The sequence below is a fragment of the Cyprinodon variegatus genome, unplaced genomic scaffold (assembly GCF_000732505.1).
Source record: "Cyprinodon variegatus isolate N-32 unplaced genomic scaffold, C_variegatus-1.0 Scaffold820, whole genome shotgun sequence".
NCBI lineage: Eukaryota > Metazoa > Chordata > Actinopteri > Cyprinodontiformes > Cyprinodontidae > Cyprinodon > Cyprinodon variegatus.
Window position 1 is genome coordinate 112,641 of NW_015151273.1, and position 26,683 is coordinate 139,323.

Genomic DNA, 26,683 nt, shown 5'->3' on the forward strand with positions numbered 1-26,683 from the left:
TAAGCCACAGTTTCAGTGCATCTTTTGATAATTGAAACATGCAGATGCCTTCTTTTTTCTCCACTGCATGGGAGTGATGTGTTAAAATCAAATTGGTTTGTAGTAAATCAAAATACAGCACCTCACTTCAAATCAAAGTCAATTCTACTTCATAAACATTTAGATTTTACTCTTTTAGAATATAAAAACCTATTTGGATAGTTCAGAAGCCCTGATGGGGATTAGGGAGGAACAGATTATTTAATCTACCCCTTGTAATATTACAACCAATGGTGATATTATAACCAGTTATACAGCAGTAAACAACGTGTCACAGGTGACATTTTTAGGAAATATTGCTGGCCTGTATTTAATAGTTTTAAATAAAAGAGTGAAGCTGAACCAGTTGCCCTGGCACAGTACTGCACTGTTGTTTGTACCGGGTTAGAAAAAAAAAAAATCAGAGTTCAGCGGTACACTTAACATGTTGCATACTTCCACCCACGACACTAGCAATCATATGCGTGATAGCATAAGGCTGTGGTGAGATTTATTGTGTAATGTGAAAAGCAGCATCTCCTCTGCCATTACTGGAAGCGCGTCCCACTCCAACGACCTCCTCCGGAGCCCCCAGACGGTCAGGATAATCAAAATAATGTGGATTACAACAGAATATATTAAACAGTGTCTTTTCTATATGCAGTGTTCCATACACTGTTCTTTTATAAAAGAAACTAAATTATTCTGTCCTCTTATTTTCACAAATCTCTGCCTCTCTGTATCACTGATGGCAGAGCTCCGCCCTGACACAAAGAAACATGCAACATGCAGAGGTGAGCGCACGTTCCTGCCTGTAAACACAGGCCATACTGGGAAATATGTCACCAACACCTGCAAAACAAGCTAAAAACGTCTGCATTTTAAGACCTGCTTAGAGATGTGGAGACAGCAGCACTTTCTCTCCTGCAAGCAGCAGCAATTCTCCTTATCCACCTATAGAAAACTGCTTAAGTGCTTCAGGCAGCAGACCTTACCAATAAGCAGGAGACATCACTTGATGACAGCTGTTGACCTGTTCGTGGAAATAACTCCCCTGCAGTACAACACTGACTTTAGGAAATCCGTATGAAAAGAGTAAACTAATCAGTAAAGATTGATAATTAATTGATATAGATAAAAATATGGAGAGAAACAAAGTCTAAAATCTGTTTCCTTCCAGTGCTTCCATGCTCTTCAAGATGCTGGAGGAGGGAGCTCTCCGCTACAGACAGAGTAATTCATTATTTTTACAATGACGCCTTCAGCTTAAAGTTGCCATTATTTGAAGTTATTAGCCATTACTTTTACAGCCAGACATTTACTGTAGTTGCAGATTAGGACTAACACCCCTAGCAGGCTACAGGAAGACCATCTTGCAGCCTTCATGTGGCTTATAGTAAATGGACCAGATGTCTCTTAGTTTCCATACAGTACACCGAGGCTCTGGAAATGTTCTTCCAGAAGCCCTCTCAATGCACTGCAGTAATATACTCTAAGCTATGCACTCTTTAAGTTGGGCTAAAAAATGCACATTTTAAATTGATTAAAGCAACTGTTTTATCGCTTATATGAAAAGAAACACATGCTAATAATCTCTGTCTCCCAGCAAAGATGCCTTTCCTTGATGGAAAACAGAACAGCCATAGCAACAAACACTGAATACAATGCTGCCCAGAACAGGGATGTCTTTCTCAGCCGTACCTCTAAACACAGACGCAGCGTGTGTGGCCAGAGAGTGTGGAGATAATTTCCCCAGTGTACAGCCATTTAACAAGAGATAAGAGGGAAGGACAGAGCAGAGCGTAGATGAAATAGTCAAAGCGTCTTTTAGTGTGCTGGAAAACACACAAAAAAACAAAAACAAATGTGCTTTGTCGCAGTACAGTGGGCAGAGGGGGTGAGATGCATACACAAATATAATTGCAGCTCTCTGTCAGCTGCTACCTGCCTACAAAGATTCAATCAGAGGTCAGAGCCTTATCCAATTACGGTGTGATATCCAGCTGGAATGATTCACACACAGTAGCTTCGCTGTCAGTGATACTATATGATAAATCTGATCGAAGTTCACTAAAAACTTTTACCTAAAGTTTACAAGTATTTACACCCCTTGTGTTTCTCACTTGGTCATAATAAAAAGTCAAAAATCCTTTTTAATGGGATTTTAGTGACGGATTAATACAGCGTGAGGCCTTTTAGTCAAATGGAGGCACTACATTTTATTTTCTCTTCATAAATCTGATAAGTGTGGCTTGCATTTGTACTCCTCACCCTGTAGCCTCTTTAACGAAACCAACTGATAAAACATATCAGTTAATATTCTGGTATTGCTTTAATTCAATATTTGCTTTGTTTTTGTACCGAAACCCAAATTCTTTCCAAGAGTCTCTATCTTTTTTATTTATTAGCCAGTCCCCGCTGGTTTGCCTGTCAGTTTTGGTTCTTTGATATGTTGTAACGTGTGTTAATGTTAATGTCTTTGTGTCTTCGGGACAGCGGTTCACCTGCATTGTCTCCTGGTGGTGGTCAGAGGGACTGGTGGTGCCAGTGTATGGTAGCCTCGCTACTGTCAGTGAGCCCCAGGGCAGCTGTGGCTACAGTATAGTTGCCCCAATCAGTGTGTACATGAATGATGATGACTGAATGTAGTGTAAAGTGCTTTGGTCAAGTCGCCTGACTTGAGTATATAAGTACAGGCCATTTACAATTGACCTCATTCCAAAGTTTAACTTTTGTTGTCAATGGTATATTTTTGCAGCAGTAAGAGCAAGCTGGATGGCTATAAACATGTTTAAGAGTTTTTAGAGAGACTTCTTTTAACATCATGCAGACTGCTTTCAGAATGACATTGTTTGCATAACTAGATCTGATTATTTTGGAGATTTTTCATTTTTCAATACAATGGCACCCAATTATTGTAGGACTTTAAATTGTCCTACAGCTTCCAAATCTCCTTCAAAATAAAGAACTAGCTATTCTAAATGAGTGCCACCGATGTCATCTGCCTGTGGGTTGATGTTTACGACAAAATTCAAAAAAAGCACAAAAGTACTCTCCAGTAAAAATGTGCAAAGTTCCCATCATGTTCCATTTGTATTGTCGTTGTATCATCGTTATTTTTCTGCAGGGACCGTTTCACATCATGCACTCCTACATGTGCCTGTCGTCTATGTTTCCAAACCCATGCAGTGGTTTTACCAAAGAAGCCACACGTACAGCGCTGTAGACAGACATGCAATCATCCAGAAACTGCCTTGGGCTGAATCAATGATTAACGTGGGTGTAAACAGAAAATAAAATACTGGCGAAATGTGAGCAAGACAAAAGGATGGAAGCAGCAGAGGGATAAATATAGAGAGTGAGGGTTTTGCTCTTCAATGCATAAGCCTGTCAACACAAAGGCTACGACGCACCTATTTGTGTCCGACTGTATTTCCTTCAGATCTGCCAGCGGATTTTACTCCTGGGAAATACCCGTTTTCCTCCCCAAAGAAAATCAGTGTTTATGTGTAACGTTACAGCTTACAGATATAGGTTTATGTGTCCATTCGTCACTTTTATGCTACTATACACAACATCAGAAGTCAACCATGCATGGATCTTCTACCTTCCCAGAAAGAGACATACAAGAATTAATGGACAAAACAGAATGCATTATTCTACTGATATAACCTATAGAGAAATCTGAGACACCCCTTGTCTGTTTATTGAGAAGTAATTAAAAAATTTCCCTTTTTTTACATGACATCTATCATGTCCTCCTCAGCTGAAAAACATCTGCTATTCAATGTAAAAATAGATAACAGGAAAATATCTGATTTATGTAAGTAATTTTGTTGAAGAATTATTTGACTCAATTTAAAGACCTAAGAAAAAATATCTGCCCCCCCAATCTAAAACAACTCTTAGGGTTGGATTTTTATGTCATGTATTTATAGCTAAAGACACAGACTTATCCGATTATTTCGAGTTAACAGAAAGGAAAGGGGACCGAAAACTGATAGGTGTTTGATACATTGTTGACATACGACTGGGGAAGAAAATGTGACAGAGATGGACCTTCTGTACCAGCGTGTTATACTATGATTGATTTTATTATTTTATTATTACTGACTCAAGGTCCAATATACATTAAAAGTAAACAGATACACTAAGAATAAAAAAGAATAAGAGTACAACAGAGAAGGCGCCTAACCCTAGAGGAGGCAATTATACCAATGTCTCCAAAGCACAGATGAGTATTTAACTGCACTATATTTGACATTGCTCATCAGTAAAATAATTCTATTATTAGAGTTATTTAGACGACAAATAAATTTATACATAAGCTTTCTCAAAACAGCCATAAAAGTCCTGACACTAACAGATACAAACAATTCACTTGCACTGGTCCATCTGGGCTTATTTAACAAAAGTCTTAGTGCATCATTATAAGCCACCTTCAACTTATGAAGACTGGCTTTTTTAAAGTTGCACCACAAATGTGCCGTATACAGTGATGTGCAATATGATCTGAATAAGTTCAGTTTCACTTTGTCAGAACAGAATCCTATGAAAGAGCAAAGCTTAGAATTTTTGCAAATTAATTCACACAGGTATTTCTGGCACACCTCTAAGTATAATTAAAACATGATAAAGCATGGTGATGGCAGCATAATGCTGTGTTTCTACTTGTATTCCATTTAAATCCAGTTTATCTCAAGATAAAAGAGATCATTAACCTCCAACCTCTCAGCGACTCTATATGCAGTATGTATTTCATTTTCAACTTCACTGTAAATCTAATCGTGAATAAAAGCAACAATTAATGGCTATAGCAGAAGTAAAACTTTTAAAATAAACCAATCGGCTCAACATTTGGCAAAAGAAATCTGCGGCATTGTCTTAGATCTGGAGAAGCTTTACAAAGTGCAAATATTCAGTGGCACTGAGAGCGCTACCATATAGGCTGATATTGTAGCTAAATATAAAACAGGAGCTCTACAATGTATTATTCTAAGAACATTTTATAATTTTTACTAAAATGATGATTCTGTTTTTTAATATATTGCAAAAACCTAAATATATCCCATTAACCGCTTCTTTACCCTCCTTATATCCTCTGTTTTGAAAAGCTCACTCATGGTGATACAACCCTGATAGAAATTCTCAATCTGGATTCTGGTGAAGATGAAGACGTTTCGCTTCCCATCCAGGAAGCTTTTTCAATTTATGTCTCAATTTATGTCAGAAATACTGTTGAGTTTGAGGCTTTATAGAGTGGTCCATAAACAAAGCTTTGTTTTGGATGAAAAAACATGCAACTGAACTGGACGAACCGGTCCGCCCCAAATGGACAGTCGTTTAGGTTCTTTGTTAGGATACAATACCTGGTACTAGTCTATGTTTCTGAAAGGGGGTTGTTAGAGGGAACTGCTGGCCTGGCTGAACAGGCGAGGTGCTCTGTTCCCCTGTATGGTAGTGGGAGTCGAGAAGATAGCTCTAAATCTGGATGTTTGTACCATTAATAGGTTGCATCAAAGGATCATAAAGAGCCACCGACTGTAAGCCTTTTCGAAGTCCATGAAACAAATAAAAGGAAAACTCCCCAAGTATTCCTGCATACTTATAATACAAGAGACTTCAAGGTATCAAAATACATCTGATAAAGTGTGAAAGATTTAAAAGCTGACAACGGTTCATAGTAGAAGAGCATTTTCATAGGAGAGAGCCAAGATTTCGCAAACATTTCTGTTTTAGTGAATGGTTGTTCTGACAAGTGTTTAATCAGATGCTGCATTCATATGCGTCTACAAGATAAAACCTGTCGAGATGAGTTGCTCAGGCTGTCAGATCTGCTGCTGTGCTGCTCTGACAACACTTCATGCGTTTCCTCTTTGTGAACCAAATCACAGGCGGCTCCGAATCTCACGGTTACCTTTTGATCAAATTCGAAAAACCTTCTTAAAAAAACAAAAAAAAATCTACAGGGATTTGAAAACTTTGATTTTTTAAACCAAACTTGGATTACTGCAAACTGACAAAATAAATTTAGACATAAAGAAAAAAAATTACAGTCAACACTTGATTGAAAGTCATTTAAAAACAAAACAGAAATCTAAAGTAAACGTGTGGCCGATTGAAAAACAGTCCTCCACAGTGATTTCCTCTGGCTGTCAGCGAAGACAACATTTTATTGCTTTTTCTTCCGACAAGTCAATAGACCCAAACATTTTTAATGTCAGAGCCCAGAGCTACTACAAGCTGCCATTAGCCTGACTGAGCCGCCAGTGTCGACTAAAGTGGGATAAATGAGGCGAGAAGCAGCAGCGTCACAGTTTCCTCCAACGCAGAGGAGTTCCAGAGAAAGTATACAGGAGTGGGAGTTTTTATTTGTTTACATTCTAGTTACTAAACACCTGCGACCGGAATATTTGACCTTTCCTAGCTCTGGAAAGTAATTAGAAAGAATGTGGAAGGATAGTCTAATAGGACAGGACAGACTATATTCCTAAGATTAACACATAAAAAAAAACAATCAATTGAAAGGTATATTTCTGCTTTTGAGAAAATCATTAAAACAAATCTAAGCAGGGAAGGGTTGGTATAATCTGGATGTATAATTTTGACCCTTTCTGGATTAAAGAAATCCACAGTAAATTTAAACTTATTCAGTTATTGTATTTAAGTGCAGCTTTATTCTAAATGTTTAAATATTAGTCCTATATCAGGAAAAAAAAGGTTAATATAATCATAAGTGACGCATAATTAGCTTCATTCATCCTAATTAAGAGATTATGGAAACAGTATGTCTCACAATATAAAACAGAGTGCTATAGAGGCATCACATTCTACATGGGTCTCAAAATTTTGCTGCTTTTTAGTCTAAGCTAAGTATAAATACTAAACTAGTGCAAGAAATGTTTACAGCTTTAAATAAAGACTAACAGTAAAAATTATTACATACTTTAATCGGAATGAGGCAATAAAGGCACAGCTCAGCTAACCTGTGTGATCTTCCTGTTTAGGGATTTGTGTGTGTTTTGAAAAATGCTAAAAAACCTTCCTTGCATATTAAATATTTTGCTCTGTGCATGTGAAATAATTGAAGAGATTGTGACTAATTAGGACTAGCGGCAACTGCAGGCAGGCAATGCGGCAGAAATAGATCCTCTTGTTTGAAACAAATCCATCCCATGCAGCAAGTATAATCCCTGCCTAATATACTTAATGACTGCTTTAGGACCCATGCAGTTGGAGGATTAAGCTAGAAAAACTCTGTTCCTAATATACGTTCCATTACAAAGAACATAATTCCATTTCTTTCCCGTCAGGAATGACAGACTGTCGAGTTGGATGACATGTGCTGCAGTGGGAAGCAACATTCCCATGAATACTGCAGCATCCAGAGTAAAGCTGGTTCCAGAGTGACAAGAAGCTCAGGAAAGACAGGATTTTTTTTATTTGCAGTGAAAACAGGTCCCTGGTGTTTCTGCTGCTGGACTGAGCGACAGTGAGCACAGAGAACACAATAAAGCTGCTTTGATTGTTAAGGCACAGAAGAGCTTCAGAGAATCGCTGTCAGGAGAACTCTGACAAGGCAGCTGAAGAAACGCCTGCAAAAACCTTCCAGCAGCACAGAAACCTTCATATGAGGATTTTCAGAGAAAATTCCATCTTATATGTTTTTCTCAGTGATTGTTTTTAATGCAAACTGGGTTCTCTGGACAGAGCAATCATCCCCATGTAACCTGATGTTAAAAATTTCTAATGACTGAATTTTAGACTAAAGTTGGTGAAAAAAACAACAGGCAGCTTTTGTTACAGAAGTATTCATATTGAGTCGGTCTAACACTTGCAGCTCTGTGTCTTTTGGGTCATGAAGCTGGACGGTGAACCTCCACACTTAGGGTGTTTTGCACATAGGCCAAAAGTTTAATTTTGGTCCTGTTGTGGCAGGTTTGCAGCTACAAATCTGGTTAATCCTGAATGCAATAGTATTTTATTTAGTGGACAACAATAGACAGGACATTTTGTTTTTTGTAAAATAAGAAAACATGGAAAACCATATATATCATTTTCCTACAGAAACTATACACCAATTTGTTTCAGGCAGATTACTATCTTGCATAAACAAGAGAGGTCAAATGAAAAGAATGATCAGTTTCTTTCAGGAAGCTGACCCTTTTATCTTTGTAATGCATTAAATCTCTGCGGTTTCCTTAACATCTCAAACCCACTGAGTTCATGCAGCTTTGTCATCGCATTATTCCTCATGGGCATAAGAAGGGACCAAATCACATCCATGTCTGGTTTGCTTTACATGTGACGAGGCTCAGAGCAGGAATCTCCCTCCTGTTGCGTCACAAGTTTGCATTTATGTCAAAGTATTAGCCTAAGACTGGTCTCAGACTTCATCAGCTCAATGCGTAATCAGCTCTAACCCTGTTCATCTACAAGAAACAAAAAAAGTGTGTGCAGGCTCTGAGATGCAGGGAGCTCTCTCTCCTCTCTCCTGCCTTCGCTCAGGTAAGAACAAACAGCACCCACACAGCGCCCTTACGTCAGTCGAGCAATTTTCCACCAACAGATTCTTAATCTGACAGAAAGCAGCCAACATTCAGTTTCTTGCACATGAGCTGCTGACTCTAAATCGACAGCTCAACTTTTCCCTGCCTGCAGCCAATCATGTGGAACCAAAAATCCTCCTCTCCACGGTAGCCTTCTACTGCCCCGTTTCAGGGAGCGAAAGAGGGGGTTGATGTGTCACTACCAAGACAGTTCCCATGGCAACATCCAGGTGACTCACCAGCCAGGGATGCAGTTGCCCTGACAACACGCAGTGTGTAGTTTTGCTATGGGAGACGAGCAAAAGGGGAAGAACACATGGTGGGTGCAAAAACTACACTTCATCTGACCGTACATGATGAGCAGACAGGAAACAGAGAGGAAGTTAAAGCTGGAAGATGACTTCATACCAAGTCCAACACTGATGCTTGTTCTAAAGCCTAAAAGATATTTGTGAAAAGCCTTCTTAGGTCGATGTTTAAAGTTAAATTCCACCGGAAAAACAAATAAGAAAACTACAATTTTCTCGTTTAATGCAATAATCTTTTTTAAAACGCTACTGTAAGTGCAATTTGTTTACATTAGCGTGTGGTCTGCGTAGCTATTGGAGATGCAACACCCCCATGTGGTAACTGCAGAACACAGCAGATTTTTTTACAAATGGCGGCACGAAAACTTTTTAAATGCAAAGTGACAAAAACTTTAAGTGTTGTGCTTCTGTAGGGCATAAGAAAAATAATCAGCACAACTGTTTATTACTACTTTTTATGTACAAGCTGGCGATAATGCTAAAGCAAAACTAGCTGCTACAGGTCGGAGTTTAAAACACCCAAGAAGCATTTCTTTCACAGTTACGATGTTAGATAAATATTGTAGGAAGTTGGTTTTCAGAGCTGCTTTCAAGGAAGTTTGTTTAATACTAATTAAAACTAATCAAGCAATGAGCAACACATTTACTAGTTTTTAAATCTGTTCCAATTTAAATTGAACTTTAAGGAACCTCGTGTTAGACTAAATAGCATTTACTTGTTCTTTAAAAAACAATGTTTGCTTAAGATGTTGATTTTACCCCATCGTATAAAACCTGGCAGTATAAAAACAAGATTTAATACTTTTCATCTCACACCAAGCAGGTTTTTCTGTTTTACATTGAAGCAATTTAAGCACAAATAACTGCTATTTAGCTTTTTAGTAGATCAGCAAAATCCAATATTAAAGAGTAAAAATAGGATTTTTATGCATTTGAAGATTAGATATCTTTATCAAGTTCTATAAAATCTATTGTTCGATTCTGGTGTCCATGTTTCTTCTAAAAAGATTTGATGGTTCAGTCTCAGACGAAAACTAGGGAAGCTCGCTGCATAAATTAAACCAAATTACGTTTTAAAATAAAGCCTCAGCAGGTATAATTTTGTGATACAAAAATAGACTGCATGGAAAATAGAAGTATTACCATTTTTTTTTTCTATCTTGGATAAAAACACCAAGGAAATGTTCAGAATCTGCTGAAGGACATTCAGCAGATGCTGACTAGTTCCAAAAGCTAAACTGCTCATTTTAAAAGCTTTAAGATTATGAAACCAAAGGCCTTTGAAAACTTTTTCTAAATTCAAGAATTTGAAGCACTTCATAGTGCCCTAAGTGGTGAAAGTGTTCATCAAAGACTTTAAAAGCCAAAGCAATTTAATTAATTTATTAAATGATATGCAGCACATCCAATTTGTGGCATTAAAGTGTGCTAAAATATGAAGAACATATACTTTAACTTAGAAAATTACGCAGCATAGATTCCATATGGTTTAACAGTAGTTCTAATAAAATGTGGGAGAAAATGGTTAAACAGCTTAGCATGGAGCAGTTTTATATTTTCAATTAAAACTTTTTTAAATATTCAGAGACCACAAAAATAAAAAAAAATTATTATGATCATCATTCTGTGAGAATTTCTTTTGGTTTTGGCATTAAAACTTTTTTTTTCTCCAAATGTGACAAAACGCTCCCTTATATCTGCATGAAGATGCATATGGAAGATTTTTCATCCTTAGGCCGTCATGGAAAAACTCATCTAAGATTTTTCAAATAACCTTAAATGTTACTAAGGAAAATAAGAAATGAATAGTGGTTCAGCCTGAATGTGATAAATACATCTTTGATGTTTATATTTATATTATACATTTTCCAAACATTCCATTCAAGGTTTAATATGATTAAGGATGTTAAAAAATGTAAACCCAATTTCAAAAATGTAATTCATGGAACATCCGGCAATATTTTCACACAGGATAAACCACCTAAAACAAGGTCATTTTTTGAAAGAAAAACTTTCCATCTATTCATTAGTGTACTTTAAACTGCTGAGCAGATTTTTAAAAAGGGTACGAAGTCGTTCCTCTTACCATTACGGGCGCAGACGTTGAGTCGGTGGTTGATTTCCAGGGAGCAGGGTTTGCGCGTGACGGCGGTAGTCACAGACTCGTACGGGTTGTCCTCGTCTTCAGGTAGGAAAACATCCAGTGATGGAGAGGTGATCAGCTCTACTGAATGTTTGAAATCCTGGATAAAGACAAAGGGGGGGGGGACAGGAGGGTTTTTCGTTATCCTAAAACATATCAGGGCTGAAACCACAACAATTCCCTGGTGGCTTTTCTGCACCGCCATCATTTATTTCAAGTACGTCGGTGGGTACAAACAGATGTACTCCATCCATTTACCACAAAGGGCAACTCCAATTACAGTGCAGCGCATGCTGCAGCCTGCGATTAGCTAATGCAGAAATCTGGAGCAAGGCAATGGATTTTGGCTGAAAAGTTAAACAGCTTCTGGTCCAAAAACACCAAAGATCCACAGAGCAGACATCGGATCAACAGGGTGCGTCAGATGTTTCACTGAAGGGGAATCCCTTAAAAAAGCAAGCCAGACCAATCGATCTGTAATCTCCCAGTTGAGCTTAAGGCAACCATTTAAGTTCTTTCACACAGTGTAATTGGCATTAAATGTCTGGGCCAGAGTTCACCTGAAAAAATCCTTGCAATGGGTTCATCTTTCCTTCCTTTTCATCATGAAACTGTCATTTGTTTTGTGGGATTGACCATTTAAATCCTCAGAATGATTTTTCGTCAAACAAATTCAGCTTTTTAACTATGAATAATCTAATAATAAAAAATTTAAAACTTGGAATATAACATTTGAAGCCACAGAGGGTGTTCGTAAACAGATAAGACATCTGTTGATCCATCTAACTTGAATCGCTTCAGGGGTTTTGTGTCACACGCTTTGATTCAAAGAAAAAAAGAAGAAGCAGCATTCAAGATGTCACTGGTTCCTCAAAACCCAAAATAAAGGCATTAAAAACACACTCAGACATCTGTTTTAATACAGAAAGCATCAGAAATGGTTTCACTGTTAAACTTTATTTTTCCTGTTCACAAACTTAATGGCCAACGATTCTGCCACTGATATAAAATCATACAGATCTGGATATATGTTATAAAACCAGCAGTCAGGTAAACCATTCCTTTATCTCCAGCAGATTAAAAATCATTATTACCAAGTTTAAAATCAAACTTTTAAAAGACGCTTTACTTAAATCCAAACAAAAAGTTTCCAAATACTCAAAGAATTCTTGCACATATTTTTTTTTATATGTGACTGATGCCAACTTTGAGGCAGCTGAAAAGCTCAACCTCTCAGGTGGGAGGATCTGTTGAAAGGAAACCCGTTAGATATGGACTCCATGAACTTAGCCTTTATAGAGGAGCAAAAAAGGGAAAAAAAAAGGTTTACTGATTAAAGCTCGACTAAAATCATGTAGAGGACATTTCTGATAAGAAGCAGGAGCTTGAGGTTTGACCACAATTACACTTTTTGTTCTCGATTGAAAATGAAAACTGGTTTCACCCTGAACAAACAATTCCTAAACATAAAGGTGGCAGCATCATGCTGTGGGTGAAGCAGAGACTGAGAAGCTGGACAGAGATAATTAGAAAATAGAGGTTAATATTGAGCTTTCCTCAAAGACAATCTGTTAGAAAAAAGCTTTAAACTGGAATTGAGGGCCGTTTTTCAATTCACTAGAAGGCGAGTACGGAATCGTGTCCTCGCCGATTTTATTTGGAAAATGTCAGAACTGTGCTTGAGAAGAACACAGAAAAGTCTGGACTTGGTGAGAACGGGAGCACTCAGCATAAATATGGATCAATTGGAAAAGAAGTGTACTGATAACGACACCACGTGCACTTCTAGAGCTGCATTTCACCTCCTGTTATCAATAGTCTCTACATAATAAATTATTATATTTTTCATTTAGTGGGGGAATAATAATGAACACTCAGATAAAAACAAAATCAAATAAAAAATTTGCCAAATAAAAAATGTGCCAAATAAAACAACAACAACAAAAAAAATCGCCATTATAGCCAGCGGTCCAACTTCGGAATTTTTTTTTTTAAATTACACATTAAATCTGTAAATGGACCATGATGCTTTAGAGTATAATGTTCTTGCCTTAAATGATCTAAAAACATACTTTTATTGAACAACAGCAGCAGAAAAGAGAACTTTTAACTTTCAATGGAGCGCTCCATTGAAAGCTGCTGCTGCCGCAGTGCATGCTGGGATAGCTGTCAATCTCAATAACGGACAGGTCTGCTCTGATGCATGATGGGTAAATGGGGAGGAGCGAAAACAACATCTGGGGACTTTATTCTCGGTCTGCTGTTCTTGTGAATTGGACCAGTACTAGGGCTGAGGTTGATGACGTTTCACGAGTACACGAGAACGCACAAGTGGTGGTATTAACTTACTGTAATTCATTTCACTCCACACTTCTCAGATTTTATTTGGAAAATGTCAGAACTATGCTTCCACTGCAAACACCCAAAGCTGAAAACAATAAAAGAATTAAAGAGAATTAAAATATGTAAATCTAACAAGATGAAACTAAATTAAATTAAATTACCATACATCTAACCTGTATGGTAATCATTCAATTCTATTCAAAGTACTTTATTAAACCCGACGGGAAATTAAGTCTTGCAGCAACTCATATGTTTTTTTGTTAATACTAACTGAATTTGACTATCTTTGTGAACCTGACAAAATGTAAGCATTGTAAGGAAATGTTTAGTTTGGACCTTCATGGGAAATAACAGGATTTCACATTGCTGAGTCCTCCAACTGCACAGAAAAGGTTGAGTCCCAAAGGGTTCTGAGAGCGAGCAGAAGCCCAAATGTCCCTTATCAGTGGAGCAGATGTGTGTGGGGAAGGAATGAAAAACAGCAGCGACGTGAAGCGGGGGAAAAGGTTACAGGAGAGAGCATGATGAGCCAACAAGACAAAACATCCCCTTCGCCAGAGCGCTGCCTTTGGTCGTCCTTTTCCCATAACAGCACCCATCATTCTGGAGTGTCTCCATGCTATCTGCTCATGCTGTGACCTTCCTAATGGGATCCGTGGTTAACATGTCACTATGATGACAACTTGTGTGGCTACAACTCGTCCTAGCATCGGTTTAAATACATTTATGATATAACTCGATTATTGCCTCCATCTTCACCCCGACCTCTTTCCCTCATTCAAAACCTATTAGTCTCTTTGTCATTATCTGCTACTACATTACCCACACTGCACCAGGCCATCAATCTTCCAGAAAAAAAGAAATATAAATCACTTTGGCTGAGAGAGCAGTCAGTCTGTTGATGGTTTCTCTCACATCAATGGGTCTCCATCAGAAATGCATTTCAGAGCACTTAATAAAAAGCCAAAAGACTCAAAGAACCTTATCGTCCCCCCCCCCACACACACACACATTTTCAGTCTTCATCAGCATTCAACAAGATTGCCATTACTAGCTAATGGTGATCCAGTCAGACTTCATATGCGGCTTTGCTCCGTTCGCTGACACTGATTTGGCTCAGCAGACCGTTAGGTCCAGATTTCATACGCCAAGATTCAAGTTCAGATTGTTCTTTTAAGAAAGAGAAGAAAAATAAACCTCAACTCTTGTTAGAGTACATCCAACATTACTCGCATTAGGTCAGGATGCCTTTATTTTAATTCCAAACAAGTCAAATGTGATTAATCTGCTGATTATTTTTATTTATTAATAATCGGATAGAAAAATTTTTTTTTTTTTTTTAGAAAAGAAAGGAGTTTTGGACAGTGCATATTGGTGGACGAAAAAGTTTTTCTCATCTCAGATTTTCCTTTTCTATGTTATAATTGCTGCTCTGTGTGGGTCACTGTCAGCTAAAGGTAGGTTTTAGAGTCTCTATACCATTTATTCTATCATTTTATCAATTATTCTTGATTGATCAGATTGTTTGAGCCTTACATCCAATCACAGTTTTTGAAGGAACTGATTTTAATGTTGCAATTATATAAAAAGCCACAATCTGAAAGTTATTTTATCAATGACAAGTATATTTATAATAGAAACTGTCCGGCTCGACTCGGGTTTCCTTGACAGAAACCATAATTACAACAATACTCAATAACACTAGGGAACAGACTGCATACAGGCTCCATTCACCTAGGATGATATTTCTATCGGTTAATACATTTGTTTATATTCATCCTATCGTCCTGAATTGTTTTAAACATTTAGTGTAGCCTCATTCTCTTGTTAATGTGGTGACAGTATTCCTAATAGAAACATGGGAGTCCTATTTAAATCTTAATAACTAGTTAAACATTACACTGATAAGAATTAATTGATTTAAGTATTCTAAATTTTTTTTATAAACCAAACTGATGGAAAGACTATTTCTAGCAGGTTTCTTAAGTGAGTCATTGATGTAATTTAATATCTTTCTGTTTGGCTGTAATGGTTCCCCTTTAGGTGTGTTTCACAAAGTCTCCCTGACAACCTAGCAGCATCATCGTCATGGTTACAGGGACGCCGATGGGAGCCTCCTGTCTATTTATACTACTTTACATATTGAAGCAGTTCATCCAGCTGCGTCTCTTTCCAGCAGATTGGGATGGATAAAGGAAAGTCTACTCTCCGTTTTATACATCAGACTGTTTTAATACTGCCACAAGTTTGGAGGCTTCTCCCTACTGCCGACTTTTCATATGAAAGGAGCACCACTTTTATTCATGAACCGGTTCTTATTATTGGTTTGTCAGATTTGTTGGAGCTGCAGCATGTAGTTTAATAGAAGAGAAGAGAATGGAATGGAATAGGATATAACTTTATTGATCTCAAAATGAAGAAATTAACTTGTGACATCAGCTCTTATAACCAAACAGGAGGTGCACAAAGGAGGAAAATGTGGATGAAGTACAGTGCATAAAGGAGAGATTTAAGGTGGCTTATATATACATATCCTATGTACAGTAAAGTGGTGGCAGGTAAAGTTTGGTTTCTGGTTTGTCAAATAGATAAACAGTATACGTTATTGCACCAGGTTACAGTGCAGCTGCATATTAAAGTCTGATTAGATTCAAAAAACCTCTTGGTTTCACCCAAACTGGTTGTTTAGGAGTTATCCCACATTTTTCTGTCCTGCCTTTAGTAATGTAGACACTTGTTCAGATTCCAAAACATAACTGGAACTTTAACTGGACTTTGCACTTATGCAGAATGTGAAAAACCCTTACCTTTTTGGTAACTCAAACTCCAGGTGGTTATAATGTAAAACGGCTGATAAATATGTTGCAAAGCCCCACGTGCTCGTTAAATAGATGAGGAACTGTTATGCTGTGGGACTGAATCGACTGCAAAGGCCCAGTTAACTTTATTAAATCACATGACACTATTTTTAAATGCTGGGCTGTTTTGAATTAAATGACAGAACGGTTAATGTTGATTTCTTTAAAAAAAAAAAAAAAAAGGAGGAGTACACTCTAATTGCTTTGTTAATAGCAACATGAGGCAGCCCAAACCATCACCATTTTAAAAGCTGTTTTCTTTTCCTAGAATTTCCAGTGTGAGTTTATATGACCACAATAAAAGATTATTTACTTGTCAAACATTGCACACATCTTTACCAGTGGTGATAAAAAAGTGAAGGCTGCAGCATTTATTAACATTTATTCAGGTATAAAGTTTCTACAAATCATAGCAGCGTCACAAGTTTCCAAATAAGTTTTTACTGTAGTATATGGTAAAATTTTTCATGCTAGTGCTGATCCAGCTAAATGTACATGCATCATAAGGTTAACGACCTTGACTTCAGTCTTCAATATGAAAGTTCTAAAAAGGAAATCACCATCTTGTCATTCAAATTAATTGTATTTGTCAGAAAATACACATTTCTGCATCGCAAACACATCCTTGAATATAAACAGAACACTCCTTTGCATCATCAACCTACCTACTCTGAAAGACATGAAAAGTCCTATGAAAATTGTCTAAAAAAAAAAAAAAGGGATATCCTACAATTTTTTCAGGAGCTGCAAACTTTACAGCTTGGTGTCTGACAGCGGGATTTAAAATGTTTTGCTTAGGAACTAAATAACTTATAAAATTGTGTTCAGTGTATAAACCTCATGCACTTTTGGAACAAAATCCAAACACTACCTTCAAAGATCAATGTCGCTCATCTCAGACGCAGACTTGATGGTAAAAGTAAAAATGACTGGATGACCTACTTTCTGATTATTTCAGCAACAAACCAACAGACCATTTGAAGGACATTTCATTCCCCAACCGACCCTAACTCAACATGGAAGAAAACTTCTAGACGGAGAAGTGTCATCAATTGTGCAGATCCCCATTTAGATGCAAATGCGAATTATTCATTTTACACCCCTGATCCCGATACAACAGCTCTATTCCCATGGCTGCGCATCAAAAGAAGCACAAAGACAAGGATAAGACAGAAATTAATGTTCCACAAAATCAGTTGCATTTCTTTAATTTAGACCTGTGTAACAAGGCTTTTATAATACAAATGCATGGTAACAGCGTGGAAAGAGCTACATTTTCAGATTATATTCCATTTCAGGATATTAATCTACTTATCTACGTATTTTAACACTAGTTTTTCGTCCTTTATCTGCACATCAATAACCATTGAAGGTTTTTTTTTTCCCTGATTACATTCTTAACCTAAGACATATTTCTCAATTTTTCTTCACAAGCTTCTCAAATTATACTGAAAAGACTCAGAGCCGGATTTCCCCAAATATCTTGGGAGGCTTTTGTGAGGGTGAACTTGTGTGTCACCAGGTCAACTTGGGCAGGAAATGCAGCAGATTACATTGTGGAACGCAGTGGAAGAGGGCGTTGTCCTTCAAAGCAAATGAAGTTATTAGCAGAGGACAGCTACGGGAAAGGAAGGAGAGTCAAAAAGAAACAGAAACGTTCTTTTTTGCATTTGACAGGAAGTGACGGCTTTGAGATGTTCAGCTGTATTAGACACTATTAATTTAATAGAGGAAAGAAAGTTTAGAATTATAAAGCTCCCTAGTGGTTGATATGCATGCCATGGGAAATTATGAAACAATTACAAAGTAAAGCTGAGGAGAGATGAAATATGAGGGAGAGGTTCTAGTAAATTTGAGCTTTCTAAACAGTTTGCTTATAAAGAAAGAACATTTTATGTCCTTGCCTCATCTCACTTGTTGATTTAGCATAAAAAAGAATAGAAATGTTTAAATGGTCACATTCTGCAAGTAAAGATGACAAGAGAGAAAGAAAAGACGAGAAAGCACAGGCAGAAAGAAAGACACCAGGATCCAACTCTACACTTACTTTGGAAGTTTGTGTCAGCGAATCCCACGGAGATGAGCATAAGACAGAGCGGGAAGAGGAAAACTGAGTTTGTGCCGAGGAAGGGAAGCAGAGGAAGTGGGAGTGCTGTGAGTTCAGAAGCAGGGATTTCCTCACACGCAAATGTAGGGAAAATCACAGGAATGACAGGCTAGAAATTTAAGACTTAGGATTCGAATAATGCCAAGTTCCAAAAAAGACAGTAAATGTTTCAATAAAAAATATCAGGCCAGGGAATCCATCAGGATGAAGATGAAACCTCTATTTCAGTCATTTTACCTGCTAATCTGACGGTTCTCCTGGCTGCTGCTCCTCCTCGCTCACCCTGAAGAGGTCACAAAGCTTCTAAACGTGCTAAAAGAAGCTGTGAGCATTTGGAAATAAAACAGCCCTCTCCGTCTTCCCTCCCTTCCTCCAAATCTTTCAGGGCAGAGATAGGGACACAGAGAGACTTGTTTCTGCGGCGCACAGGAAGAGAGCAGACAAACAGAGGCCTCCTCTGGCCACTAATTAGCAGGTCTTATGCAGCTCCCATACGAGCGCTCTGGGCCGATTAAACATCCGAGTGTCTGTGACGGAGCCCGTGCATGTGACTGCAGGACTGCATGAAACACTTTCTGATTATATGTGTGTAAAAACACAGAGCGGCTGCAGGAGATGCCTTGTTTGATCATGTGACAGCTTTCTGCATACTTTGAGCTTGAAGATTATCCTTTAGTCTTATACCACACTGTAATTGTGTTTTTCTGTGAGCCAACCCCGGAGAGGAAGCGGTCATCAGCCCTGATTATTTTCACATTTTCTATCCTTCAGTCTTAAATCCAGTAAGTCTTTTGGTCTCTTGTCATTTGTAAGAATCATAACCCAACCCCTGCACTCAGAGATCTGAGTTCATAGGCCATCAGATATGAATAGATGCTATAATTCGCTGGCATTTCCTCATGGAGACTATTTGATTAGGGAGAAAAGGGATGGGCGGACGCAGCAGAGGACAATGGACCCTCTGAAGCCCCTACTAATCATAGAAGACCATAATAAGGGCAAATCCTGACCCAAACAGAGCAAAATGAAGGCCATCAAAACTTTTCACATTTTTAATTAAGAAACTTATTTCATGGTGTGTCTGCAAATACAGGTTGTTGGATAGTTCAGATTCTTTTCGTTTTCCAGGGTTGGTTTGCTTTTAACCAAATCGATTTTAAGCACTTTTTATGCAAAATTAGGATAAAAAAAATATTTTTCAGCATAATTGAACCACCAATTAACAGTAAATCATATGTAGAGCTAGTGGGGGCTCTACATATGATTTATTGTTAATTGGGCTGCTGAGATTAATAATTTACTAATCCCAGGCTGTAATCATTAAGTATTATGACATGTATTTTACTAAATCCTTATTGTATAAATACAATTGATAAATCAACGATTCAACAATATTAAGAAAAGAAGGCAAAACTAAGCTGAAACAAATCTTCAAGAGCAGGAAAATAACCTAGATGATCATGTTTGACCTTTCTTAGATCCAGGGCGTCTAAGAAAGGTCTTTAAACCCCCGAGGCAGCCACCCACGCCATTGTTAAGACCGCTTCAACCTTTCTTACATTTCTAATGTTAAATCAAACTTCAATGCTTTTGTTTGGATTAAGATGAGGCATTAAATTTAAGAAAAAGGATGTGAAACATGGCCAGAGAAAAAACATTAAACATGGAAGGACAGTGCAATCAGCCTCAATAATCAGTCTACTCATGTTTTGGTAGGTTTATAGTTTTCTTAAAATTGTTTTTAACAGAACTTAGTAGGATGATAACTTCTCTTGGATTTTTTCACCTAACCAGGCTTTAAATTTGGCCACATTTTACTCTGAGCAGTCTGCTGTGTTTCTTCAAAAAGCAGTTGGATCTACACTTCAAATAATGAAGCATAGATGGAGTATTTTTACTAATAATGTAGTTTCTCTAATTGATATGGTTTGTATTTATATGTAGTTTGATAGATCTGCATTTGTAAAGAAAACAAAATATTTTCATTTCATTTTATAAAAAAAAAAACACAAAGGAAAATATCAGCAAGTCGAAATGATAACTGGATTTCCCAGCCTGACTGTTGTGGGTCACCGCCAGGCGCTTCCAAGAAAACAACACCTTTCACATTCCTCATGATGGCCGCAGTGCTGAGCAAAGATCAAAGTAAGGCTTTCCTTTGCTGCAGAAATAATCCCACTGCATTCACAGAGAACAAGAGGCAGCAGATAATATCAAACATTCTCCTCATTTAACTGGAGAACAAAGTCCTTCAAATGAAATTAGAATTACAATGAAACTATTTCAATAAGCAACTTCAGAGACTAAATATAAGAGTGCATCTCTTGCACATAAAAGTTAAAAGTTCAGCATGAATCTCTTAAATAAAATTTAAATGTTTGTTCAGTTGAAAAACCTATTCCTGGTATGGAGTGGGTGAAAAGTTCAATTAAACTTAAAGGTAAAGTGGAGGATGTTCTTTTTCCAGGTGGATCATCAAAATAAGTGGTCCTTTTAAACAGAGCGTGCACGAGGAGTAATTGGCCTGTGCACGCTCTCGCACGTGTTTACTAGGCGTTCCCTCTCGGGAGTGGGTGCAGGGTTGTGCATGTGCATTTTTTTCCCCCAGAGGACGGGTCTTTTCAAAAATTCATGAAAATCCTCCACTATAACTTTAAACCACTATTTCACTATTCTTGGACTCGGAATCACAGTTATTTGCAAAATATCTTTACTTTTATTTTCTGAGCAAATGACTATATTAGGGCTGAAACAATTCATTGATTATTGAAATAATCTCTGAATAATTTAGTAGTCGATTAATCGTTGACTGAGTACAGAGACTATAAAATATGCCTTTAGCTGAGAGAGCAACCCTATTAGAGCAGTAATTATATAAAAATTGTACAATATATGTATGATATATATATCATACATGTTGCATTTGAGATTTTAAAAAAAGTTTTCATCTGTCAATAATCTCTATCCAGAACTCCAGTGGAAAAGCTTAATTTTCACCTGGTTTAATTTCGTAAAAATCTTCTTTAAGGAACCTTTGGCTATCCAATTATTAATCAATTAATTGAAAAAAATATTGACAGATAAATCGATTGCAAAATATTGGTTAGTTGCAGCCCTAGTCTGTAGTCAATGTATTTCTAAAGGCAATAACTTGTTTTATTGATAAGCAAGGAAAACATCCGCAAAGGATTCTTTCTGTTCTTCATTCTGTTCCTCGTTTCAATATCAAATATTCACACACTTTTTTATTTTGCAGGTCATAACTGCCTGTACAGTAGTGCGTGAGTACATGAGGATCATCCATAAAAGGTCTTACTTTAGGGGGAAAAAAATCCAAGGTAATGTTTTGTGTGCTTAAAGACCAAATATCTTAGTATGGATCATTTACAAACTATTAAATCCTTTGTGTTCTTTTAAAGAAATAAAAGGTGATCAAGAAAAGAACGAAGACAAAACATATAATACTGTACTTTGTCCACCAGGAAAAGGAAAGCTCTTATAGTAATGTTTTAGATAAAAATATATCCATGTATGAAAATGGCCTAGTCAAAGTCCAGAATAAAATCTCAATGAGAATAACCTGCAAGATTTCAGAATGAATGATGCACAATCTCCAGTCAATCCGACTGAGCTGGAAATATTTGAATAAAAAAAATAAAGAAATTGATGTTTCTGAAACTGTTGCTTAATAAATCCGACCTCGATGTTCATGAACATCACTAACACAGCTTTTTGTGTTCAAGGCCGGCATAAAGTCAATCTGCAGCAGAACCCTTAAGACAGCAGTTAGAGGCATTTATGTGCTGAAGGTCGCAGTGACAGCCAAAAGCTGCAGTCTCCAGAGAATAAAGCCATTAAAAAGCACACTCTGCGGAGTCTGAGCCGCACTCTTTAACACCACACAGAGAGGGAGCGAATCGTGGTGGAGGAATTAGGGAATCAGAGCAGCTATGATGCACAGAACAATCACAGGATTAAGCCTGATCTCTGAACTATCGTATTTTTCAGAAACAGATTTTGATGAAAGAAGGACTAATAACCAAAAGAATACAAAGAGAGATGATTAAGTCTGCTGGTTCCTGAAGGAGAACATCCCCAAAGCATAAAGCCATGTTTCTGTCCAGAAACACTGCATTTATGGGCAACACTTCCCATGAAAGGTGGATGTGACTACAGCTTGTTCTGGGTAATGTTGGATAAATAAATGAAAAGTCTCCTGGTCTACTACAGCTCCTTAGACAATCTTTGCTCTTTTATAGAGGCTTGCCTTTGATGCAGCTGGTGGGCTTCTGATCCTGCGCTGCACTCATATGACCTGCCATTAGTCTGTAAAACAGCTATAGATCTAAACTGTAAAAGGCCGAGTCGGCTCCGATCCTCTAAAACAGGACTGCATAAAAAGAAAGTTTGGTAGAAAGTGAGAAAAGAAAAGAAGAGCGAATGAAGATCTGTGTGAGACGTTTAGGAGGAGCAGATGCATGCAGCTCTCTGACGCACCTGTGCTGATGTGGCTCAGGGTTTTTCTTTTCAAATCATCAACATCCCACGTCCGGCATCTATTACATTTCTTTGTTGCTTGGCAACCCAACCAATCTTTCTCCATCTAAATGGTTTTATTATTTTACTGGTAAAATACCTTTCTTGTCAATGACTTCATTCTGTTTTTAAGGTTTTCTGATCAAACTCTTAAAGCCAAAGTAAAATGGGGAAACCTAGACTTAGTAAAGCCAATGATGGGAGAAAATGCCTGGATGAGAAATAAGGATGAAATACTTCCTTAAGCAGGGCAGTTTATCTTCTTTTCATATGATTTCACTGCTTGTATGTACCTCTATTTACTAATGTCCAGCTCTCACAAAAATAAAAGCAGGTTCTAATGTACAAAAGTTTGTTATACAAACATTTTAGAGTCCAACGTGCAGACATTGTTGCTGCGAAACAAACCCAAATCATCACTATTCCATCACTGAGCTTAAAAGTTAATATGATGCAGACATCCTGGGTTTGGATTTCTCTACACACTTTGGTCAAACATCTGTATTGCTCCTGAGGTTTAGAGTTTCATTCAGATAAAGCTTAGAAATTAGGCCCTAAACACTCTCTAAATGTAGGTTCAGTTTTCTAGTGTACGCATATTTAGGTAGCTTTGATCACCACCTCCAAAAGCAGCATTTGTCATTTTTTCCTCTGCATAGTGGAACATTGTTTAATTTGCATAAACTACAGTTATGTTTGGCAGGCGAAGTGGGAAGGAGCACTGATATAGTTCATTAATTGAGCAGAAAAGCAACTCTAAGGGGTATAGCTGTTATTATAATGCTTACATAGATACTTGGAGCCAAAGAATAAAGGTAATAAACTTTATATAAACTACTTATCAAAAGCAGATGAGGAGCCTTAGCTGTTTCTATGAATCATAGTCATATTTCTTCATAAAGAAAGTTTCACATGTTCTAGATGAGCACCTTGGGAGAGAAACTCCTGGTTAATTATCTTTTTATATGTGTTAAATGTTTTCCTCAGATAAAAACTCCAGACTTTGGGGAAAAAGATATGCCAGATCTAAAGGCAGATACTGATGATTCCCAGAAGTCTCTACTGGTCCTCCATCTTAGCATTATGATCTAAACCTGTAAAAAGATCCAGTGTTAGAGAGATGGCCTTATTAACGCAACAGTATTTATGAAAGCCTGTTTGCCAATTTCCTTTTTGACATTAAAAAAGAAAAAACCAGCAGGGGCAATCTTAGTCAACAAAACAGGATAATAAAATCTGTTGGAGTTTTGTATGATTCAATCTACATAAACTGAGATAAAGTAAAATATTTCCATAAAATCAGAGATGCATTTAATACCATGAATGTACAGTAATCAAGTGGTTACAATAGGTGAAGCACATTAAATAAGGCACTTTTTTGTTTTTAATTAATTGGGGAAAAAAACATAATTAGGAAACTAGATAATACTTCTTAAAGGAACCAGGAAGTATGACCATATAAGGGCTATACTGACCTCTATACACTGGCTACCTCTTCTTATCAAATATATTTTAAGATTTTATTAACTTATAAAGTTTTAATTGGGCTAGCTCCCCCTTATCTTTGGGATCTTTTAAAATATGATCAGTTAATCAGCTATTATTGATATTTCCTCTGACTCTACTTAAGAGGAAAGGGAATCAGCCCTTTTCTGTTGCTCCGATTCTATGGAAGAATTTTCCTTTCCTAATTAAATCTGCTCAATGCCTGGATAATTTTAAATCGCTTCTCACATCGAATTTTTATTCCTTGGCATTTATATGAAGTAGTGTTTGTTACTGTGTTTTTATCAGCTTGTGTATTGTGGTTCTTGTGCAGCACTTTGGTGCAGTTTTTCACCTGTTTTTAAAGTGCTATATAAATAAATTTGACATTGTGACACGAGGTATATATAGTACTTTATTGAAAACACATTCCTTTATAGTACTAAGTTTTGTTTATATATTAAACATTGTATTTTAAGGAACAAATATTTTAGTTTTGAGCGATAATGTGACAGAAATACTAGCATGGATTGAGGATTTTGCCACCATTTTATTGGAGAACAGCTAGTTAGGTTTTATTATCCCAGTATTACCTTTTTGTCTCTGCCTGTTAACACGTTGCCATGGGAGACAACACCCTAATGAACTTCCCTGACAAGCTTTAAAGTTGTTCCAGATGTTCGTTTTGATCTGTTCCTGCATCGTCTCCCGAACCAACGTCAGTTATTTCTGTTTGCAGTGTTTCTATCAAATGACTGGATGGAGAGTGACTAACTTTATTATACAGTCTGTTTTGTAATGATGAACAAATTGAATCCTGTGCTTCCAGCTTATGAGGCCTGATGCATTTCTGTTTATAAAAACGAAATAATTAACTTCTCTCTGACTGAAAGAAAACATCATTATGATATAATTAAATCTTAGAGATGTAAACTCCGTGTTAGACAGAGTTAGTTTGCTCTGACAGGAGAAGACAAACAGAAATTAATCCTCTGCAAACTCCGAAATGCAGAGGATAACGTACAGCTAAGCAAATATTCGACGGCATATTTGAATTACTGATGGATGGATACAAATTTCAGGCACTGGAATGGAAAAGCCCTGCCTCAGAATTTTATTTTTTCACCAAAATTCCAGACTTTTCCACACCATTAGACATTGTGTGAATCCATTTTTTATTTAAAAAGTAAGTCAGCAGAGTCTGAACCAAATTATGAAATGCTATCCTCATTTCCCCTCTCTTTTACTTTTCCTTCCTCCTCTATAAAACTCGCACACAAATCCACCCACAGAAAGCCTAGAAGACGATGATCAGACCAGACGATTCGCTTTATGTTTCCACACAATTAAACTAATAAGCACAGAGCTTTTTCTTTTCTCTTTTAAAAGCCATCGGCACTTAAGCACAAACAGCTACACAGGAATCTATGCAGGTGCAAAGCTCTCAAGGCACTGAGCCAGTCTGCTAGGAAGGCTGCCAGAGGACAAGACACAGGGTCTGTTGTGATAAAAATGTCAGGTGTCCTGTTGCTACTGCCAGCATGCGTTTCACCACTAAACACTCATTGATGCACGTTTACACACAATAAGTGGCGAATGCATTCATAGCTAACTGGGTGGTAAACTGAAGCTAGGAGAGGGTTTGGTTTGCAAAGATTAAGAGTCAATCTCTGCTGTATTCCTCTGCTGATGTAATATTAATTTCCTCCAGAGGGAAGATTAACCTTTAATGGATTCTTTTGATTTCAGATATTTGAATGTCATTTATTTTAATGCATAACTTAAGTGCTACTCATAATGCACACCTTTAAAAAAAAAAAAAATAGGAAAAAATGAGGAGAGTATTCGGAATTGCCAGGAGAGCAAATCTTATTCACTTTGTTCCCAAGGTAACCAGTGAAAAAATTCACCAAGCGCAACGTCAACATCACCAGTCTGTCTTTTCACTCGACCTGCAGGGCTGTTTTCTTCTGCCTCATGCAGGAAACATATGCTCAAAGAGGGTTACCAATAATATACGAAAACCACTCAATCAGTTCGTCTTTTTTATAGGAGGTGTTTTATGTGTTTAATGTACCTGAGAGCCGCTGGAAAAACCAAGGTTGTGGCAGCCGTTACACGGGGTGAGAGCTTCCCAGAATCCAGTTGGGCCGCATGTCTTTTCCGCCTCATCTTCCATCACAGCTACGGCGGGAGGTGGCGAAGGACGCTGTTGGCCCAAAACCAGTAACACAATTAGGGGGACGTTCGACAATGATAGGATAAAACAAAACAGTAATATGTTTAAAGATACTGTAAAATGTGAGGAGTCGGAGCGTGATAAACCATCGTAAGGC

The 26,683-nt window shown here is 37.4% G+C and overlaps 1 protein-coding gene across 1 annotated transcript in view; it reads right to left on the bottom strand.

The window, feature by feature from the left end:
• The window catches only part of LOC107098895 (ankyrin repeat and sterile alpha motif domain-containing protein 1B-like), a gene marked incomplete at its 3' end in the record, with an annotated part of 257,959 nt that overhangs the window by 111,100 nt on the left and 120,176 nt on the right, over window positions 1-26,683 (bottom strand). Inside the window, exons 10-11 of the mRNA XM_015396776.1 lie at window positions 26,425-26,556; window positions 10,962-11,118 (exon numbers count right to left, since the gene is read on the bottom strand). Of these exons, the coding sequence (XP_015252262.1) occupies window positions 10,962-11,118; window positions 26,425-26,556 (289 nt within the window). The remainder of the gene's footprint in view (window positions 1-10,961; window positions 11,119-26,424; window positions 26,557-26,683) is intronic.